Here is a 14,905-nt window from a genome sequence, read left to right on the forward strand (position 1 = left end):
TCAAGATGGCGCTCGTAGAGCGCCGGCGGGTGGGCCGGCGGGCTCGTGCCCTGACTAAAGATGGCCGCGCCTACCACTTAGCATCTGATGGGGCGGTGCCCATCTGCCCTTATTTAAAATGTCGGTCCTGGCGGTTGGGCAGTGTGGGGCCGGCGGGGGAAGTGGGATGCCGACCGGCGCTCCTGCCGCCGGCGGGGGGGGCCGCATCTGGATGTCGGGGCCGCGGAGAGTCGAGGCGCCCGCAGCGGGAAGCCTTGAGGCGAGCGGCTCTCCCAAGAGGAGCGAGAGGGGAACCCTCCCTGCTCTTCCAAAGACTGAAGCTGGGGCACACCAAGGTGAAACGTTACCTGTGGGTGTCCCTGCTGTCGTCTGAGGTTTCCTGGGTACTTTCAACAAGAATTATTAAAGGTGCAAGGAGCAGTTAAAGGGAGAGGCTGTGCCGGCGGCACCTGCTGAGGCAGCCTCCCACGGAGCCATGGGTTGACCGGGGCTGCTGCAGTGCCTGGCAACTAGGTAGGCTGGACAGGCCTCATGCGCCGTGCACAGCGGTCAGATTAAAGGAACAGATTGAAACTGTTGCTCTGTTTCCACATAGAATTGTGTCTGTATTGTTAAAAATGCTTTTTATGTTTTTTTTTAATGAATGCTAAATGCCTGGAGCAGGCAAGCTTTTATCTTCACCGGTGTTTGTTCTTTGTTTTTTGTGGTGGCTACCAACCTTCTTCCTTTTCTCACTTCCCCGAAGGTTATTTTGTGTTTTTCTAGTGTTTGGATTTGGAGGCATCAGCTTTCAGTTACGAACTGCTGGTGATGCTGGGCTGTTCACAGGAGATGGGGAAGGCTACTTAGGGTAGGCATACCCAGGAAAAGGCAACACTACTGTCATAATTTTAGACCTGCTCAAGAAGTGTTTCCTGAAAAACAAGTAGGGTTCTAGAAACTGAAAAAGCACCTCCACGATAATATTTAAGAGAACTTCCAGTCTGCTTGGAAGCCTTTTGCTTCTACTGGTAATTATTTTGGTGAATGAAAAGTGGCTTGTATGTGAATCTGTCAGTACCAATGAAAGGTTTGTCACAGTCCCAGATATTCAAAGAATTCAGTAAAAACATGGATTTAAAATGTGTGGATGGCTGACAAAGAGCTCAGCCAGTGATGTGAAATATTGCCATCTAACAGCTTTTTGGGAGATTTGTGTAAACTAAATTGGCAGTCTGGAGTTCAGCAAAGTATGCAAATGAAAATTGATACTCTTTTGAGCAACTGGAAGCGAAAGGCCAGGGCCAGAGAGCACTCAGTAATGAACTCGGCCCTCCCCGATCGAGACTGAGGTGCACTGATGAGAAAAGTGCTTGGCTCTTTTGTCTGCAGTGCATCTCTCGGATGGATAAATACATGACTTGCTGTTCATCACTGTCAAGAAAACTGTCACTTCTCACGAGCACTACATTAATTAAAATTGAGACTAAGGACTGGGAAGTTAGGCATTTGCAATCTGAATTTTTTTTAAAGAGGAGGATTAAATGATCTTAGCGTGTTGCACGCTCGAGTGCAAATGCTGTTGCTTAGTAAAATGAAACAGGCAGTAGAACGAGGGGAAATCAATACTGAGTTACGAGGTAAAATTAAGGTCCAAACCTTTTGTAGCCCTTACCCTGTGCAACTAGCAGGGCTGTGTAATATCTGCTACAAATGAGGTGGTTGAACAGTGTCCCAGAATAGAAACTGAGAGTTTCATTTGACCAATTTATGCCTGTGTATGTGCATATATTAAAAAATCTGACAGCGGACTAACATACCTGCTTTGGAGGTAGAAAGCACATGAAGTTCTTGCAGTTAACGTCAACTAAATCAGTGCCTGTGCAGTATTTTGCAGCTAGCAGTAGGAAAAGTTTACATTTATTGCCATCCCTGGGGATGGACCCCGTGTCTCAGAGGGGCTGCAGGTAATGTGCACTTCAGAGTGCTGCTGGGAGTGGTGCTGGCTGCAGTGAGTGCTGTGAGGCAGTTGTGCATTGCTGGTGCTCTGTGTTAGAATCCCTTCATTCCATCTTGTCCCCATCCTTCCATGGCTTTTACCATTCCCTTCTGTGGAAGCAGTAGGGGCTGTTGGGCTGCGGCTGAGCTCAAGCTCACCTCACCTCTGGGGGAATCTGAATTGAAAACAGCTCTGAATTCATGTTTGGACACCAATTTACTGCAGATGAGTGAAACAAATGAACTGTTCTACAACATCTACACACCCATTTAGCCCTTGCTGAGGAGTCTGGTGGCCACATTGACCAGTACACCATTTAGGCCTATGATTTTGTAAATACACGGGCGGATCGGGATCATCTGGAAATTGACTTGGCTTTTAAAGTTCTGCGTTCTGCAGAGCAGCTTCCACAAGTCCCTGCGACCAGACTAAATGTCCTGTTTGTGAGTTTCAGCCTTACCTTGCAGGCTGTACCCCGCTTCTGTACTCCCTGTCCCCATCTTCAGAAGTTGCACAGAGGGCAAAGCTGGGCCCTGCCTCCGCTCCTATGCGGGTCACTCCTGCGCTTTTCCTCCACAAGACCTGAGGGCTCACCCCTGCTGTTCTCTACCGTTCGCCGGGAAATGCGGGCCTCCCCGAGCCGCCATGGGGTGTCCGCGGCGGCGATGCTCCCCCGGCCCAGCCCGGGGGCACGGGCGCTACGTGCTGCCGCGGTCTGCGGGCCGCTCCCGCCCCCGCCGGAGGGCTGCGGCCCGGCCGTCCCCCGGGAGGCGGCTCTCCCTCCGCACCGCCCCGGCTTCCTGCGCCGCAGGTGAGGCGCGCTCGTCCTCGCTTCCCTCTTCCGCCCAGGTGAGACCCGCCGGCCATCGCACCGCTCCGACCGCTGCCGCGTCCCGCCCGCAGGTACCGCGCGGCGGGGAGCCCCGCGCCCGCCCCGGCCCCGAGCTCCGGCCCCGGCCACGCAGCACTTCGCCTCGGCAGCGCCCCCAGCGCTGAGGGGAGCCCGCCGCTGCCCCCCGGCCCGGCGTGGGCGTGACTTTGGATAGCGAAGGCGGTGGGGCCGGGGGCTGCAGGCGGCGGGGAAGGCGGAGGAGCGGCTCTCGGCCTCGCTGCCGTCGGGAGCTGGCAGGTGTGGTGTTTGGGAGGGGGTGATGCTTCTGGCAGGTGGAGTCAGCTGGTCGCCAGGGCTCTTCTGGAGGAGCTTCGCTCTTTCAGATGCGGACACTCTGGGCTACTGTTGGGTTGTGGTATAGGTCCTCGGGAGAAGCGTTTCCTACCGTCTCGGAGTCTGACCCATGTCCTGATGTGAACACCTTCACGGTCAGGATACCACCCTGCACTGCCCAGACACTGCGACCTCGAAGCCCCTTAGGTTTCCTGTTCCAGTGGCCTTGATGGCTCCGAGGCACCCCCAGGAAAGGCTGGGCAGAGCTGCACAGCTGCCCATCGCAGGCCATGGCTCTCTGGAGCACAAGACTTGTCTTGGTGTTGTGGCATTGTGCAGCTCGCACTGCTTGGAGAGGCTGTCTCACGAGGAGGAAGGCAGGACCTAGGGAAGTGCTGTACTGTTCATAACACTTTTCATCAGTGCCTGTCAATTCAGAGATTCTTAACAAAGCAGGTTTTTACTTTATTCAGGAGTCATTAATAGTTCTCTTGCACTCTTTGTGAATGTTTGAAGCATAGAAATCCAGCATGGTTCCAGATCTAACAACTCTGTTCCCCCGTGCAGTGGTTTGTTAATTGCACACACCGTCATCATAGTAACTTCAGGACTTAATGGCTAATTGCAGTAGAAAATTAAGATATCTGGGTCTCAGAAACCAGTTTTCCATGAGCATTGTGAGAATAGGTTTCTGAGACTGTGTTATTGCTCCATGGAGAGTGCCTTTGGCATGAGCTCACCCTTCTATTAGAGAACCCACTGCAGTGCTTCCCTCGAGGCTGAAGTCCACAGGAATTCAGGTTCTGCTTGTTAAAAGTTAGCATGCCTTGAGAGTGACTAAGGCTCCAGCTGACCTGCATGGAGACTGGTAATTACAGATGCAGGGTTGTTTGGGTTTTTGTTGCTTTTCCTCATCTTGTGGTCACTAACTGTATCAAACAACAGGATATACTCAGTTTGTCCATGGAGTAAGTTTCTTTTTATGTTTAACAACATTTAGCTTTGTCATGCTTTATCCTGTGTACATGTGGTATGTTTCTGTTTAGGTATATACAGCGCTGTTTGTTTGTTTCCTTCTTTCAAGTGCCTGGAGCAGTCAGCACGTGCTGTGTAGCACTTTTCATAAGTACTACAGCATTGCACAGAACAGGAGGTTTTGGTGGTTTCATCTGAAAGGTGTGTGCATGTTAAGCATGTTTTGGCTGAGTTCTTCTGTAGGTTACTGGGATGGAAAACTGAGCATAATGTGTAGAACAGCAGAATACATTAGAAGAGTGATTTTTTTTTTCACAGTACACAGTCACTCGATGGTGGGTAAGCTATGTAATTTTTAATACACGAAGTTACAAGTGATGCTGTGTTAGGACAATTTAGGATTAATATCATGCTAAGGAATGCTGTTTTCCTTTTCTTTTCCCTTTATCAAATTTCAAACTGTTTAGGTTGAAACTTACCAAGTTGGAGCTCTCTCTGTTGAGGAAGACAATACGTACCACATCAGTCACTCCTGTAACAGGGCCAGGAAAACTTACAGCTGCATTAGTGCAGAAAGGTGACTTTGGCTTGAGATGTACCCTTGGCTATTCCGTGGCAGGCTGCTGAGATTGCCCACGTGGGAAGCCTTTGAAAAATAGCAGCAGTTAGCACTTATGCATTAAGGACTTGCAGCATTTAGTGTCCCACACTGAGCCGGGAGAGCCTCCGATGAGGCAGGACTTCCCTGCAGGCATGTCTCCTGGAAAGACACAGGTTGCTGGAGGCCAAGTTGAAGGATGTAGGGCAGAAGCGGTTGTAGTTCTTAGGAGGGTGGGAAGAAATGAGCAGAAGAATCTCTGCTGGTAAAGCGTGTCCTCCTCCAGACCCCAGCAGAAAACCCCTTGTTTCTGTCTTTCAGCAGCCCATTGCGGAGGGCAGGTGTTTGTCAAGGTCACTGCCGGGGGGCCGTGTCCCCCCCTCAAGCAGGGCGGTGATGGCAATGGAAGACTTAAACCTTTCAGCTCTTCTGATGACCTCTGCTGGCATCAGCATGGGGGAATTCCTTTTTTCTTAGTTTGCTTTTGAAGAAGATCCAAGTCTTAGGATTTCATACAAAACCTTATGGAACTTTCCTGCTCTCTACAATGTGTTGAGTTCAGATCTCAAAAACGAAGACAGTAAAAACCCTGATGCATGCTGTGCTGGAGAGTGAAGGTTTTTTCTGGTATTAGAAAACACTTAAAGTTTCTGAAAATCGTTATTTTCTCAATGATTTTACAGTTATCATGGAAGTTGTGACATAAATTTTGAACTGAGGTTGGCAGTTTTGCCTACCAATTAAGTAAGTGGCTGTACCAGAGAATGGAGCTAAGGACATTGAGTACAGGGTGGTTGAACTGATTTTAACAAGGCAAACTGTAGTGTTTTGGATCACTCTTCAAAAACTAGCGCCTAGGAACACATCTCCTAATTTAGCAACTGGCTGTTGACACCCTGCTCAGACTTAGCATCGCTGTTTGGAAATTGTTTAATGATAAGCAGTTTGGCCCCCCCTAAACATAAACAGTTTGAGAGTATATGGAGTTCTGTGTTTCTCTGCTGCCCAAAAGCCAGGTTTGGAGACCTGTCATCATTTATACATTACTTGAAAACTTTACCTTAGTGTATATTTTCAGGGGTCCTCTCACACCAGGTAAAATATAACACACTTCTTCCCCGCTCTCCCTTTTATGAAGGAAAAGAGAACAAAGAAATACTGAGGGTGGTTTTCACATATTGCACCAAAAAAAAATCATTAAAACTCATGGTAAACTGGCTGGAGGCCAGCTTTGATCACAAGGAATCCCAAAGTGCTGTGTAAACTCAGACTTTTATACAAACTGCACCCGAGGTCCACTTTGGCGTCTACTTGTGCAGAGCGGTCTGCAAGGGCTCTTAGCAACACTTTGGAGCAGGTCGAGCAGGAAGCTGAAACTTACTTTAATCTTTTCCCATGCACAAAACTTTTGCACCTCCTTACCCGGGCAACTTCTGCATAGATGGAGCCTGGATCTCTTACCTATGTTTTTCTGTTTAATGGGATTTTTTCCTTCGATCTGTACCCATCATCGTAACTGCTCTTGTTACACCCACTGTAATGGAAGAGAGATTAATCTTGGAGACTGTCAGCGTGGCACTTTGAGGCTGGTTTTGAATGACACAGGTCGTTTCTCATGGTGCAGTTTGCCAGTGCAGCTGAGCTGCTGCAACTGCAATTTGCTGCTACGGCTGCAAGGTGTGGTCCCTCTTCCACTTGCTTTTCAGCCCCTTCCTGTGTGCCGAGGCTGGCAGCTGAGAGCTAACTGGGCAGAAAGCTCACCCTACCGAAATGTGAAGTGGTTTTTTTTTTTCTGCATGTTTAGCTCCCTGTTCCAGCTCACTATGGGATCAGATGAATGAGTGCAAGCACAGATGGAAAGGGAAGAACAAAATGCATGAAAAAGGGCTGGAGAGCTGGACCAGCCTCTTGGCTTCAGCTATTCGATGGGCATGGTGCTGTCAAGTCGTCATTATTTCCTGCCATGCTGGATTTCTTTTCTGGGTTAAATCTTTTCTTCACCCTACTGCTGTTTTAAAGGTGTTTCAAGCTACTTTTCCTTGTAGGAGTTATTTTGCATCCTTTTCTGATGTTGATTCTCATGCTTTAGGTTATGAGGATTTTTTTCTCTTTTAACTGCTGATGTGAGGTAGAAAAACAGAGGAGGGAAGTGAATGGAAGGAAGCTAAATTGGGAAGAAAGAACAAATTTCCATATTCTTTGTCCTGTTTTGTTAAGATTCGTGTGGTATTTTTAGTCAGGGAGGTTAGGTTTTGTCCTTTTGGTTTAGATGAAGACTCAGGAGTGTCTAAGGAAATTGTATTTTCATCTGTTCTTCAGAATCAGATCTCAGCACAGAATCAAAGGCTACTGTACTCTTAGAAGTGTTTTATTTCGAATGGAAAAGAAAATAAAGCTGCAACAGAAGTTCAGATGCATTCCTGAAGATCTTTTGGGGGCTGAATGGGTTTGCTGCTTCATCTCTTGAGTTTGATTTAAAACGACCTGCTAAATCTGTTAATAGTCTTGCAAAGTGACTCATTTTGCTTGGCCCTGGGTGGAAACCACACAAACCCGTGGAGTTCTACAGGAATTCCTCCAGGAGCCAGAGCTGCCCAGATACAGTAAAGGGTGTATAAATCTGAAATTTTGGTTTGTGACACACCTCTACCACTTTTTTTCTCCTATTAGGTAGCTTAATTTAATCTGACTCTTCCGGAGAAGAGAAGCTATTCCCCTGCATCATTAGTGTGTTGTTAAATATAACAGCGTCCTCCCAGAACTCAAGAGTTTTTCAGTGTGAGCGCAGAGAGCATCAGAGCTGAAAGGATCAGAGGTCCTGCTGGGAGAGAGCCCCTGGGATGTGCTTACCCTGATTTTACATTCAGATGCGTGTGACACTTTGTACTCTCAAACTGCAAGATTAAAAAATAAACACAGAGTGTTTCATTTCTATATGTATTTTAAAAAAGATATATAAAAAGCTGTTTGTGTTCCCAAAGAATTCCAAATAGATTATTCTGAAATGGTACAATTATATACTGGGTGGAGTTAAAATTATGTAAATTATGCTAATAAACGGCTGACTTCTTTCAGAGGAGCTTGTACTAAGTGAAGAAATCTTGTTTCTCATGTATGCTTTGGTGTAACTGCCTTGATAGATTTCAGCACGACAGGCTCCTCATCAACGTAATAACACGCAAGTGAGGGTACACATTAATCATCGCTGCTAATTGCAAGTCTGTTGTTTTTATTCTACCATCTAGGCCTCAGCCCCAGTTGGAGACCTGGGCTATTTGGCACTGTAGAGGAGTGTGATAAAGGATATTCTACTCCTTAAAAGCTTGTCATGTACATAGAAAAGAGAAAGGCAAACTCAAGTGGGAGAGGAGAACAGGCTTCTTTCAGCTGTTCAGCACTGACCTCCCTTAGGGATGTGTTGCAATAAGGATTGATTTGGGCAATTTTGGGCCTTAATGCTATTCTCAGGAGGGAAGGGAGCTTCATTGCTTTATAGAGAGATGCAAGGTTTCACCTGTAACAGGCTGAGCTGTTGTGACAACAATAATGTCTACAAATAATTAACCATGTGGAAAGTATTGAAGTAACAGGAAGATTTTAACTGAACGCCTGTTTGAAAAGATTGCAACTTTAGGTCCATATTCAAAATTCTGTGGTTCCATATAGCTATGTCTCAGTTTTCTTGGCTAATATTTGTGTTCATAACCTGCATTTTTACGCATATTTGAAAGAGATCATGTTCCTTCCTGTATGTGAAAGGAAAAGCAGACAGAACAAGGAAAGACTTTTGGATATGCTGAGGCTGCAGTGCAACTGTCTGTATCGAGAGCTTTGTTGAATACTGCTGGTAAACAACAGAGAATAGTAGTATTTTTTAATGAAATCTGTTATAGTTAGCTTAGTGCTTTATTTTTGTGTTTATTGACTGTGTATCAGCATTCCACTTGGATATATCATTTAGTGATTTGATAATCTTTTTTTAACCTCATCTAGATTATTCTGAGTCGTTCCAAAAATACCCTTCAACATGCCAGAAAATCCTGCTGCAGGTAGGTACTCTGAAAGTGACTACTTTTGTTAAGCAGTGAGAAATGAAGCTCCATTCCTAACGTGCGCTACTTTGTGGTGCAGATAAACAGCAGGTGCTGCAGATCCTTGACCGTCTCCAAGCAAAACTTCATGAGAAAAGAGATTCCCAACATAATGAAAACCTGACTGTTTTACGTAACACACTCAGGAGTCCTTTGTTTAACCAGATACTGACCCTCCAGCAATCCATTAAGCAACTGAAGGAACAAGTGAGTGTAAAATTACAATTATTGGTCTGATGATGACTATCATGAACTTGGAACTTAAAACAAGGTACATAGGTGTGTGCTAATGAGGATACTGTCATTAGTAAGCTGTCACTTGATGTGAATGAATGTTGAGCTTTTTGAGTTTTTTGTCAAGCTAGTATCTGCAATGTCACTGCTGAAATGAGAAGTGATATTGCAACCAACAGGTCTTGGGGCAACAGGTTTGAAATGGGTGCAGAGGAGGCAGGCAGAGAGAAGCACATCAGTTGTTGGGGAGTGGGGAAAGCATCTGTGAAAGACATCAGCACTAGTACTTTGACTTCTGAGCGCAGTTGAAAATGGGATCCTTTGCTTTTCACAGAAGTTAAATACTGTTTATCAGCTAGCTGGCAACATCTTTTCTCTTTAAAAGACATCATCACTTGGTTCCTGCTGACTTGTACAAGAGTGTTTAACCTGCTTTGGGAAATAGAAATCTAGAAAATTATTCCTAAAGATCTGCCGAGCTCTGCTGCAGACATCCCCAAGCTAACTTTAAAAGGACTTGGCTTGAGCAACAGGAGGAACTTGTGTGACTTGGTTCATAGTGCCAGCTGACACTTAGTTTTTGTGGACATGGACATCAATGACACATCTGCATGAACAGGCCTCACCATGCAGTTAGCAGGGTCAGGCAAGGGAAGTGCAAGTCATGGACTAACTTGGCACACCCTAAGCAGCAGCAGCAATCGCTGTCTCTGCTGTTCCTGCAGCTGCCCAGCTGCAGATGTAGCAGTGGGCGTCAAGGGGACGAGGCCACCTTGCTGTCATTGCCAAACATATTGCTCATGTTCTTGCCTGTGTGGCACCTTCAAATAAGTGCTGTGTCTCTTCCTTCCTTCCAAAGCCTTGGATGCATGTCTTCAAGCTATTAAGAATGTATGAAAATGCAAATCTATCTATATTTATGACTGTGGTATAATGGATTTTCTGTCCAGAACGTTCAGAATTCTCGTATCTATAAACTTTAGATTTTCTTGAAATTCCTTGGAAGCACGTATTTCGGGAGCAATTTCATTCAGGATGGAATTTGTCAGTTTAGTGTGTCACACTGGGAATACTCCTGCATTTCTTCATTATCTGTCAGGACGAGAAATTGACCTGCAAGTTCTAGCAATAGCATTGCTAGTAGTTTGTCTCTCTCTGGGGAGGAGATAATACAGACCAGGCCTTTGGCTCCTGAGTGACTAAGTGACCCTTAAAAAAATTTGATTCTTGTACTAAAATTGTCTAGGTTTGTTTGAAAGTTACAGCAGTGCTTGAATGCCTCTTTAATGTTCGGTACTTCTGCATGAGCTGTTTCTGGACTATCAAGGTGATGCTGTCATGGGCACAGGCAGAAGCATGAAAGAAATGGAGAAAGTTAACTGAGTAGAAATACAGCTGGAATATTCACAGAAATTTCTGATAAACAGTTTAAACTTGATATAGTAGCTTGGTTATAGCTTAAAGTAACATTGCCTATACAGACAACGAGCATAGTTGTGTGAATAGCCATATATGAATGTGTGTGTGCTTGCTTCTTTGGCAATCTTTACTCAAGATAATGTATGTGGAAATCACTTCTTTTGTTTTTAATATTTTTTCTCTATCTTTGTTCATTTTCAACAGCTCAATTATATGCCTCCTGACCGTTCAGTAGATTTTGATTTTACTAAGAGAGGGCTGCTAGTGTTTGCTGATAAATCAGTTGCTGCTGGGAGTGTGTATACACCTTTCAGTTCACTTGAACCCAAAGCATCTACCTTCACCTCAAACCTGGGAGTTAATGAATTTAACACAATCATCCAACAGATGGCAAAGGTAAAAACTCCCAGACTTTTTCTTGCAGGCTTTTGGAGTTCATGTTCAAACTTTTGTTGTGTACCCTGGAGTGTGGTGCTTCTTAATCAGTGAGAGAGTAAAAATGCTGAGGATAACTTTTCCCTGTGAAGTGAAAAGTAGTTTGGTGATGGTTTTAGATTTATCTTTGTTTTTTTCTTTGCCATTTTTTATTGGTCTCAACAACAATGTATAAAATAAACTTCATTTCCCAGAAAGCTTTTTTGGTATTTGATGACACTTAATTGAAAATGGACATTTTCAGCAGAAATTTGTTTTGATGGAGAGACTTGTTTTACAAGTACATTTTAAGTTGGAAATGTCCCAACTTTGTTAATAGATGAGCGGTGCAAGCGATTAAAAGAGCTGGCATGTAATATTTTATTTAACTCTTCATTTAGTGTGTCTTAACTTTGCCAAACAGATGCTGATTTCATTAACATGTGATGTAGCACGTAGCAGATGCTTATAGAAGTCGTACAGGTGCAAACATCCACCCATGTGGGATTGGCATTTATAGCACAAATGTATTGTTCTGTGTTACTTTGAACTATTAATTTAATTGGTTAGTCATGCCTTTCTATATTAAGTAACTGTTGCTAATTGACTACCTTAATGTAGCTGTAATATTTTGAGCATAACTCTTCCCATTAGTGTGTCATTAACTCATCAGATAAAAGATTTAGCAGTAAAGACTGCACATTATTTTAGATAAAACAGCTGTGATAGCAGTGCATTCTGTAAGTAATATTTCCCAGTAAACAACCCCAGGACTCTTGTATTAGAACTGAAAAGCGGGCAGTCACAAAAGCAAACTTTTTTTAACATGAACCATGAAGTTTCAGGGAGGGGAAGGAAATTAATTTCTTTATTTAAAAGCTGCAGTCTTTTGAACATGCACCTAAAAATCAGCATTAAAAGCAAGGAGAGCCAAGAGACAAGCAATTTAGTTTAGCTATGCAGCATTTCCAGAAATCCTAAATATATTGCTCTAGACAGCACTTCGTTCATAGTTTTCATCCAGTTTGGAATTCATCTCATAATGTGAATGAAGTGTGAAAGCAGCTCTTAAATTCCCTGAGGTTTCAGAGCCTCAGAGTGCTTGCATATCCAATACTGTGCTATATTAAAAATAATAAATGGAGGAGCTTTTATAGAAATAACGTCTTCGGTATTTTGCCTTTGTTTAGTCTTATGAGGAGAATAATTCTCCCGGTGTTCATAAATTTTAAACTAGTTCATTCTATTATGTTAAAAATTAGCAAATCCATTTGGTGGGGTTTTTTTTTTTCCCATTTTGTTAGGGGAGACAAATAGAATCGATAAAGATTGAAAAGCCTTCTGTTGGAGGTCTTGGATTTAGTGTGGTTGCCCTTAAAAATCCCAGCCTGGGAGAAGTTGGTATCTTCGTCAAGGAAGTCCAGCCAGGAAGCATAGCTGACAGGTGAGATCTTTATAACTGTATTGGAAAATTGCAGTGTTTCCATGAGGGGAAAAGTCTTGACTTTCATGCTGAAAACTCTATCAGAGTAACATGTTTGTCTGGGTTATCTGATGGGATATTTTGTGGTGGTATCTCCAACTCTGGCTTTTCCACTAAATGGACTCATGTTTTGAGGATCAGATTTTCAAATGAGCTTTAAATATCTTAGCCATTCATAAATGGAATTCCCAGAAATCATGACTCACTGAAGAGAGTCTTGAGTACTGATTAAAAAACAAAAGGAAGCTGGGAAAAAATAAGAATTAGCTTCCATTTGAATTTTTCATGCATTGTGTCTCTGAAAGGTTTTTGTTTCCCCTTCTTTTTTTATCTATGTGCCTATGACAATGCCCTATTTAATAGTTGGTTTTACTGTTTGTTTCCTGTGTAAATTTAGATCCAGTCCTCCCAACAGATCCCTGCACAGATGTCATCATAGAATCAAGGCTTCAGGCAGTTTCTTCCCGTATTGTCTGTGGGTTTTCACCAAACAACAAAAGACAGAGCAATCCTTTAAAAATAAAATGTGATTGTAAAACCACAAGAGTTGGCATGAGACAAATGCAGTGCTTGGAATTATGTTTCAAGAAAATGTGTCTAGATTTCAAGTCACTGGTGTCACTTTTTAAATAACACATGTCAGGAAGTGCCAACACAGGATGACAAAAAGAGTGGGGAGAGGTTGGAATGATAATGGCTATGGGCCCACAGAGAACACACCAGAGAATGCTTAAAGAAAAGCATATTAGGCTCTTTCAGAGTGGAGACAGATGGACTGATCCGGATGTCAAGGGAGGGTGAATATCTCACTTTAGGATTTGATGACCTGCTGCTCACTTTCTTTGATGAGAGAATCTAAAATATGGTTAGTGCTTGAAGAAAGGGATTTCTGGGAAACATCTTAAACATGGCAAGATAAAAAGGAAGTTTAAAATGCATTAGTTAAGATGTGCAGTTATATTGTTTTGGAGTTTATAAATTTCCCCAGCATGCTTCCCATTTTGCTTCTGAGACAAGATCTCCTGGAGACTTTTTTGGATTCCTACAGAGCTTTGAAGGCAGTGTCTGTCTATGTAACAGTTTGGTCTCGTGCTTGTAATGAATATTTAACAAAGGAGATGAGTGATGGTTTCTCTCTTGTCACAAATCTAAATTCATCACTAGGGTGAATTAACTGTGAGATTTATGTTCTCCTAATGTATAAGTTGTAGTGTTTGTGCTTGAAGAAAGTTTGGTATCTGAAGTTAGATAGTGTAGATTTTGAGTAAAATATAATCATGCAGCTCATCGATCCTGAGATTAAATAATGATGCACAACAGTATCATAGCTTGTGTTGCTGGTACTTAGAGTATCACGTATCTCTAAGCATAAGGAGAGATAGTTCCTCGTTCAATATCTATCTACAAAAGATGATCTTTTTTTTCTTCCCTGTGATCAATATCAAGGAGAGATGAAGGAATTTCATTGAATTTTGTGTAGAGGCAAAGGAAAAAATTGGAGCAAAATTCTGTACCGTGATAGAGTTGGAACAAAACATGACTCTGCAGTTCTGTACAGCTTGGACTGCACGTAGTGTGTGTGTTGGTGAAGACAGTCTAATAAGCAGCTTTTTTTACACATGAGTATTTTAACCTTGCCTAACTGTGTGTTTTGCGTGTTCATATTTGAATTACACAAGCCTGTTGTCAAGTCACTCTGCCGCGTTTTAAAATTTCTTTTAATGTTTTGTTAAGGGATCAAAGACTGAAGGAAAATGACCACATACTGGCCATTAATTGCACCCCATTGGATCAGAACATTTCCCATCAGCACGCTATTGCCCTCCTCCAGCAATCCACGGGGTCTCTACATCTGGTTGTTGCTAGGGAGCCAGTTCAAGGAAACAGCAGAACTTCGGCTGTCTTATTAAGTGATATAAATCCACCTGAGACTGTGAGTTGTTGTAATACTGTCAAAATCAGCTTTTGAACTATGCTGGGTATATTTTTTTTTTGTGGTTGTAAGTGTTTGTGTTAGCAAGCTTTACATACTGGGATTTTTTCCTTTAATCGGATTTTCTACGTGATGACGTTTCATTTAGACTGATCATGCAATAAGTATAAGGCTTCCATTGCAGAGCTACATGAAGTTGTTATAAAATAGATCCTGTTTTTTTTTTTATGGGATAGCAGAAGCTTCAGTAGATAAACATATTCTTAGCAGCAGGGTCTGTTCAGCATCAGCTGGGTAAAATACGTTATGAGTGTACCCAGCTGAAACCTACTTGTACTCAGCAATTAAAGATGCTCCAATTACATCTTTAAAAAGTATAAACATAACCTATCATGAGCACTGCTTGAAATATCCCAGCCATTTTAAACTTAAACTGCTCAAACTGAAAAGCCAAAAAGCCGTGTCTTTTGTCTTAAGAACAAACAAGTATCTGTTCAAGAACCTCTCAATCCCTTTATATTTGTCAGGGTTTTTTTTTAATGTGCAAATTTCATTGATTGCGAACCCTTTTGTTTTCTTGAACAAGGAGAGATTGTGGCTGGGACATATAATAAA

The 14,905-nt window shown here is 43.2% G+C and overlaps 1 protein-coding gene across 5 annotated transcripts in view; it reads left to right on the forward strand.

The window, feature by feature from the left end:
• Window positions 1-126: 126 nt before the first annotated feature.
• The window catches only part of PATJ (PATJ crumbs cell polarity complex component), a 157,516-nt gene continuing 142,737 nt past the window's right edge, over window positions 127-14,905 (forward strand). For 3 of the 5 annotated variants that reach the window (XM_062003241.1, XM_062003245.1, XM_062003246.1), the window contains exons 1-6: window positions 2,826-2,881; window positions 8,710-8,765; window positions 8,848-9,014; window positions 10,665-10,856; window positions 12,179-12,318; window positions 14,092-14,290. In XM_062003241.1, coding sequence (XP_061859225.1) covers window positions 8,744-8,765; window positions 8,848-9,014; window positions 10,665-10,856; window positions 12,179-12,318; window positions 14,092-14,290 — 720 coding nt within the window. In that variant the 5' untranslated portion in view covers window positions 2,826-2,881; window positions 8,710-8,743. Of the gene's footprint in view, window positions 514-2,795; window positions 2,882-8,709; window positions 8,766-8,847; window positions 9,015-10,664; window positions 10,857-12,178; window positions 12,319-14,091; window positions 14,291-14,905 lie in introns of those variants that run through there. The other 2 variants (XM_062003244.1, XM_062003242.1) reach the window with 2 other exon arrangements.

The sequence above is a fragment of the Colius striatus genome, chromosome 10 (assembly GCF_028858725.1).
Source record: "Colius striatus isolate bColStr4 chromosome 10, bColStr4.1.hap1, whole genome shotgun sequence".
NCBI lineage: Eukaryota > Metazoa > Chordata > Aves > Coliiformes > Coliidae > Colius > Colius striatus.